Genomic DNA, 7,715 nt, shown 5'->3' on the forward strand with positions numbered 1-7,715 from the left:
GTCCACCTAAATAGAATTATGGCATGAAGGGTAGTGGAAAAAGAATCTGCCGTGGTGACACTAAAATATGTCCCTCTCCAACCGCACATTGTATTCTTTTGCGAACGCAGTGGCCACTCGCAACGCAAGGAGTAACGGGTATCAGCTTTAATTCGTAGTGCTTGTGTCTCTTCGATTCTCCCGGCATCTCTTCGTTCACACTAGTCTAGTCTTGGTACAAACTGTATATGTATTCAGAATAACCAGTGCATATAGACCAGTGCAAATTCTACCAGCTCTGCTCTGCTCCATTTCTTCTTTCTATTTACTTTCAGTTAGTAGGTTAGCATATTTCCATCCTGGATACATCTTCTTCTGCATATTTCCTCTTAATATTTTTCTAGATTTGTCATCTCTCATGCCAGTTTGGCGTAGAATAATATTGAAATAGCATTCTAGAAGTAAGAAACTCCCAATTAATAATATTTAATCACAGGATTAAACCAGCAGAAGCAGAAGAATCCGAATCAGAATTAGGGCCCTTAATATAGTCATTTATTGTCTCTAACTTTCTACTGAGCTCCAATTTACCTGAATAGATAGAATCATTGTATTCTATTGAAATACAACAACACATGACTTCGTCACCAAGTCACGACGATTTGCGTGTTTTTTTGTTATAAATCGACGGGTCATGGCGTGTGGCTAACACGCAGCCCTCTCAATCTACAGAGCTCGGGAGCTTAGAGCTGAGTGCCCCTCTTCTTTCTTCTTTCTCTTTCTCTCAATTGATCAACAACTCTTCTTCGAGCTACTCCTTGATCTCTTCCTTCAGTTTCTGAAGCATCATGTCTTCCTGCCATCATTGCGCACAGGTCCATGCCTCCTCTTCGCCCGACTATCCAAAACAATTAGAAGATTGCGTCCATGCCATTTCCATCTCACCGGAACAACAAGGCCACGAGCCGGTCAAGTCCCCGCCGGTTCCACCCGAGACTACCGTCGATTACCTGGCCCGGGCACAGTGGCTCCGCGCCGCGGTGCTCGGAGCCAACGACGGCCTCGTCTCGGTCGCATCGCTCATGGTCGGCGTTGGTGCAGTCAACTCAACCTCAAAAGCCATGCTGGTGTCGGGCCTGGCCGGCCTCGTGGCGGGCGCCTGCAGCATGGCTATCGGTGAGTTCGTGTCGGTCTACGCTCAGTGCGACATCGAAGTGGCGGAGCTGGAGAGGCGCGGCCGTGGAAGAGGTATCGAGAACGGGGAGGCGAAGGAAGAAGACATAAATAAAAAGTGTCTTCCCAATCCGTGGCTCGCTGCGGGGGCGTCGGCTCTGGCGTTCTCGATGGGAGCGCTGCTGCCGCTGTTGGGCGGAGGATTTATCAAGGCGTGGTGCGTGAGGGTGGCGGTGGTGTGTGCGGTCAGCAGCCTGGGCCTGGCCGGATTCGGTGCGGCCGGGGCGGTGCTGGGGGGTGCCAACGTGCGTAGATCCGCTGTCAGGGTGCTGATAGGAGGCTGGTTGGCCATGTTGGTCACCTACGCTGTGCTCAAACTCTGCGGCCTTGTTTTTAATATGAGCGTGCCCACCAGTTAGGCGGAAGAAAAAACAAAGAAACAGGGGCTTTAAAAAAAAATTAAGTTCAGATTACGCCTGTAATAATTATAGCCTTTAGCCATAATTAAAGAGCTACTATCAATGAGGTTAACTAAGGGATAGTCAAGAACTAACTGAGATTTATTATTTTTTTTAAAAGAGCTACTATCAAACCTTCAAGAGAAGAAATTACACCCTTCCGGAGCATCAGACTGATACTGAATATAAAACTTGAAGTCCACTTTATACATAGCTGGTTGTGAACCAGAGTGGTATTTTTCTTTTTAGAAAAAAAAAAAGGATTTTGGGGGTCGCCACTCTAATTTTATTGAATACCAAGAACTTTACCCCACAAACCAAGAGGACAGTTTAGCTATAAGTTACAATGTGGATTTTGGCTCTGGTTGAGGGCACGGTTGTGTCTCATAGGTACGGCTCAGAGCAGTTGATCTTCTGTAAGGAGGTACGACCATGTCTGATGGACACGGCTAACACGGCTTGGCTCGGGTGATGAAGCACGGTTGTGCCTTGTAGGCACGACCTTGTTTTACCTTCTTTTATGTTGGGTTGCAAGGGTGCAAACATAGTCCCACATCTAAAATACATGGAAAAGATCATGGGTTTAAAAGGATAGAAGATATCTCCATTGACATGAGCCTTTTGGGAGAGCCCAAGAACAAAGTCATGAGAGCTTAGGCCCAAAATAGATTATATCATGCCATTGTGGAGATATTTTGATTCCATCGGTACTAACAAGTAGTATCAGAGCGAGACCGCTCTTCACCGGACTAACCGCCGAAAGAGTCATGATCCAGATCTAACCATATGGGTTGAACCTTAAACAAAGGAAGTGTGTGCTCCATGTCGAATCAAGAGGACCAGACACCAGACAAAAAGTCCTAATTGTGGCTAGGCAGGAAGTCCTGGTGGGTCGAGGATTCGGACATCAAATGGAGGCTTTCCATTTGAGGGGGGCCTGTGGTCCTTTGTTTGAGGGGGAAATTGTTGGGTTGCAAGGGTGCAAACATAGTCTCACATCTAAAACATATGAAAAATGTCTTTTGGGGAGAGCTCAAGAAATAATATCTTTTGGGGAGAGGCTTAAAGCCATTTATAGGCCAAAAGTGGACAATATCATACTATTGTGGAGATATTCTGATTCCATTTGTACTAACATTTTGTTCTTTCTCCATTTCATCTTATTTCACTCCTAATTCCGTCCTGCAAATGCACAAATATGATAGTAGACCTCCAAATTAGGAAATAGAGAAAATATGTCTAACGCACGGATAAAGGATGTGACAAACACAGAGTATCATCATGAAATGCACAAAGATGTGCAATAAAAGTAATAAAAATATATGTATACCCTATGCACATCAGACTTCCACTGCCTAGTTTCCATTAGGATTTGCCTATGCCTAGCCTCGACTAGGACTTGCCTGTGCCTAGCCTCAACTAGGACTTGCGTGTACCTAGCCTCAACTAGGATTTTCCTGTGCTACCTGCATACTTAGATCAACTCATTAGTAATCATCACACACTTAACATGAACCTGCATGCTTCGATTATCTGGTACTCCGTGTACCAACAAAAAGGTGGAACAAAAGCATGGTAGGCTCAAGGAGATATTAACAAATCTCCAAAATCTTAAAGAAATTGTTACAAATCGGGACACATTACAGTATGTGTTAGATGCCTTCCCACGCACTCAAGAATAGGTATCCATAGTACTCATATTACATTTCCAAGAACTCGAGGAAAGTAGTTTAGAGGATTTTTTCACTACTATGGAATTACATGAATCAAGATGTGTAGGTTTAAAAGAAATAGAGAAGACAAATCACAACCTAGCACTAAAAGCAAGGCAAAGCGAGTTAGATTCAAAATCTTTGATGGATGGACATAAAAAAGCCTATCTAATAAGAAAAATAAAAAAAATTACATCTGACAAGTTTAATAAGAAACAAGCCTCAAGATTGCTAAGAAGAAAGGAGAAAAGAAGAGTAAGATGTGTTCAATTGTGATGAGGAAGGTCATATCAAGGAATACTACCCAAACTCAAGAAGATAACCAAAGAAAAAGGGAAAGAAAAGATGAAGCCCAAACATAAGAATTTAAAACCAACTTGGGATGACTCCTTAGAATATTTGGAGTCTAAACAAATAATGAGGCTTGCATTGATGGCGAGCAAGAAGAAAAGTCAGAAGTAGGATCCAGCGATGAAAGCAATAGTATAGGGAAGCCTCAACCAATGAATCCAAAATGGTAAGTGAGGTACGTAACCTGTCTTCTGATCAACTTTACGATGCAATTAAAATATTATCTAAGTCATTATGTAAAGTTAGAAAGAAATACATGGATTTAAAACAAACCAATCTTGAGCTAGAAAACATATTAGTTAGTTCATGTCTTAAAGAAGAATTTAAAAGTTTAGAAATTGACAATTTAAAACTAAGGGACTAGGTAGATACCTTAACATAATCCTTAAGAAAATTTTCTAATTCAAACAAGTTATATAAAGGACTAAAATATAATTAATAACATTTTAGGGGCCGAATTAGAAAAGTACCAAAATGATTCATTTCAAAAAAATAAGTTCAGTAGGTTTAAATTTATTTTGGGTTCCAAAATTAGTTTTTACTTCTTAAAAAAATTTTATAGCCAACCAAGAAAATTTTTATTTTATTTATGGTTTATTTGATTTGCAAAAATAATTTTTTAAAATATTCTGTATGAAATTTTTTATAAAAATTATTTTTTGTGAAAACATGATAATTTTTCTATCAACATATAAAATTTTTGAACAATTGAATATTTTTTAATAATTATCAAACAAAATTATATTTTAAATTTTTAAAAAAAATTAATTAAAATATATTTTTGGTGAAATTAATTTTTTATGATTAAGGATATTGTGATCTATATTTGAAAAAAAAATTAAAAATTTTTATAATCTGAAATATTTAGTATCATTTTTTATATTATTGTCAAAATGGAGAGTAATAGAAAAAAATTAGAAATTAGGCATAAATATAGGGGAGTAAGAATATTATTATTGCATTATGCTTGTTCATATTTTTTTTTGTGTTTATTACTTATCCTAATTTCAAACTTAATTTAATGACATCAAAAAGAGGAAGATTGTCAGTACCCTAGTAGAGTTTTGATGTGTGATTAAATAAGTATAAAATTAAATCCTTATTATATTTGATACGTGTGTCTAAGTGTGTTGGGATGTATACCAGAATCCTAGCTATGTAAATAAGCATTCTGAAATAAGAATCTTATTTGGTCAAAATTTACAAGTGTCTATTTAATCTATATTGTAGATAAGCATGGTGTGCGGAGTCACACACAGAAGACCATGTTATCAGTTCCTTGTAGATTATAAACAGTGTTCACAACCAAAATGGATTGGACAAGCCATTGGAGTGGTTGTAGTGTAATTTGGTCTTAGTCTGTCTTGACTATAGAATTACACTAGTACACTAAGTGTGTATTGAGCAGGACCATCTGAGGATTGTTCGATTTATGCTGACTATATAATCGAACTAAACCTCTGTTACTATAGATGTACATGCTCTTAATCCCGATATAATAACAAACACATGTGCTTAGTATGTACTTCTTTAATTCATCAAAGGGTGAGATTTAGATCGATAGATCAAAAGGCCCGATGAGTTGGGAAGTAGTAGTATGTACATGGTGTGTTGTTAATTATAGAAGGAAACTGTGTCCTATAATCTAGGTTGATGATGTCCCCTTGAGGAGCTCATAAGGATTATCATGTAAACCCTGCAGGTGGACCTTGTCTGCATGATAATAAGGTTGAGTGGTACTACTCTTGGATTAGAAGTTGATTAAATTCGAGTTGTCAATAACTCATTTAATTGACGGACATACGATATCTTAAACACAGGGAGACTAATGTACTTATAGTAAGAAGGAGCTTATATTATAATATGGGATTGGTGCGGTAGTGCAATAATAACTCTCTAGTGGAATGAGTTATTATTGATAGACTTAAGCTGTGTGTTCGGTGAAGAACATGGGAAGCTTGAGCCCATCGGGAGACCAAAACCAATTCCTCCTCTAGGTCCCTGCTGTAGCCTCTAGAAACCCTCAAACACACCTTGGAAGAATTCGTGAAGAAACCAGACATTCGAACCCATGCAAGGAAGTGTAATCGATCAGCTGATCGATTACACACCTTGGTAATCGATCAGCTGATCGATTACCAAGCTCCGTGGGAGATCGACTGGTAATCGATCACTTGATCGATTACCATGCTGGTAATCGATCACCTGATCGATTACCAGGCTTAATGAGAAAAAGTTACGATGTTTAATCGATTCCCTGATCGATTAAAGCACCTCAGTTCGAATTGAAAACTTCCGAAATCATACCAAATTCTCCGATTGATTGATTGATTGAAATCATACCAAGTTTGATCCAAATCATACCAAGTTTATGATACAAATCATACCATATTTGGGAGATGACTAGGCTATAAAAGAAGGGGCTTGCCAAAGGGTTGAGGACACACGACATAAATCCTTGGTGGCCGAGAGTCTCGGCAGCCAACCCCTCTTTCCTCTTCTCTTCTCACAAAAGAGAAGGAAGGAAAGTTTTGCTAGCCATCGGAGAGGAGAATTCTGGTGGAAAATTCTCGAAGGATCGTTGCCCACACAACGTTCGAGAAGAGGAGAGGAATACAGCAGAAGATCGAGGGGTCATCCACATCCTTCACAACAATCCAAAGGTGAACGGTACGACTAAGTTATTCCGCTTTTATTAGTTGTAATCACCTTTGTATGGAACCTGAAAACAAAGACAAGAAGCCAGCGATCCGTGGGACCTCTTGGAAAGTTTCGTCCTTTGTACGAAAATTTTTTGTACAAGGGAAATCAACGAAACGGTTTCCGAGCGACTCCCTTCAAAGTGTACTTAGAACAGATGGCAATCTTTAGCAAAAGACGCAAATGAGCAAGAAGGATAACACAGGAAAGGAGCCGACAGGCTCAGTGCATCTGAGATACGAAGAGCTACGAAAGAGTACTCCAACGGAGCGAGAAGGACGTACGACAGCGAGCTAGAAGGGCTTGGTGCATCCGAGGGACGAGAAGTTGAAAGGAAGACTATGCAAGATGACCAAGGCACAACGGAAGAGGAAAATGGTAAACATAAGGTTGATAATTTCGGACACTCGGATCCATTCCAGGTGTCTCGGAGTCCAGGCACTTGAATCCATTCCGGATTCCCTAAAATCTAGGTGCCCAGATCCATTCCAAGCGCTCGGATATCCATTACAAGTTAGCATGAACTGTTGTCGAGATGGATGAGGATGGAGTCCATGTCAGCGGAATCCAGGCACTCGGATTAATACTAGGTGCTCGGATCGCAAGGAGTCATCCAGAACCATTAGCAGATCGTTGCTAGAGTGGATTTGGTTCGATAAATCTAGGCACCCTAAACTACCATGTAAACACAACAGTCAGATCAAAGAAAAACTATTAGACTGAAGTTCAAAGAAGAATGTACACACTCATTTTTAATTATTTTTGTTCTATCTATTTTAAGTGTATTACGCTCAATCGTTGTATGAGGTTTCTCTACTTCTAAATTGTTTCCAATAAGAAGATTTTGACTAGTGTTATTCATAGTCTTGGACTAATAACCCCAAGGTTATATCAAGTAAACTCTCTGCCTCACTATTTTCTACGTTATATTTTTATTTTAATTAGTGTGTCTTTACTAAAATGTTAGCAAGAGAAAAAGAGTATTTTTATTTGCAGGTCATTATTCACCCCTTTCCTCTAGCGATCCATAAACCGTTTCCATTGCACCAACAGCTCCCTCTACCATAGTCATATGTCACCCTTGAATATGAAAGTACCTCAACCTTGGAAGATGAAAATCAGTATCTTAAACTCGATTATCATGGTTGGACCTTTGTCATTCAAGCGCCACAATTAAGTTGTTAGATCCATTAGCAAACTTCTCTAGCGTCTTTTTTAAGTCTACAAGCTTTGCCTTCAAAACTCGATTTTCTAATTCTAGCTTCTGAATTCTAAAATTATTTTTGGTTGACACATAAAGTATTTTTGGTTGACCTACTTTCTCAAAACGTTACATCTAAGT

General features: G+C 39.3%; 1 protein-coding gene across 1 annotated transcript; it reads left to right on the top strand.

Annotated features, from left to right (window-relative positions):
• The first annotated feature begins 745 nt into the window (after positions 1-745).
• Positions 746-1,590, top strand: LOC141812665 (vacuolar iron transporter homolog 2-like). Its single transcript, XM_074700681.1, has one exon. It carries the CDS (start codon positions 828-830, stop codon positions 1,569-1,571), a length of 744 nt encoding a protein of 247 aa, XP_074556782.1. The 5' UTR covers positions 746-827; the 3' UTR covers positions 1,572-1,590.
• Positions 1,591-7,715: the final 6,125 nt, after the last annotated feature.

This window comes from Curcuma longa, chromosome 19, assembly GCF_044706935.1.
Source record: "Curcuma longa cultivar G26 ecotype Majalengka, Jawa Barat chromosome 19, ITB_CL_G26_1.1, whole genome shotgun sequence".
Lineage (NCBI taxonomy): Eukaryota > Viridiplantae > Streptophyta > Magnoliopsida > Zingiberales > Zingiberaceae > Curcuma > Curcuma longa.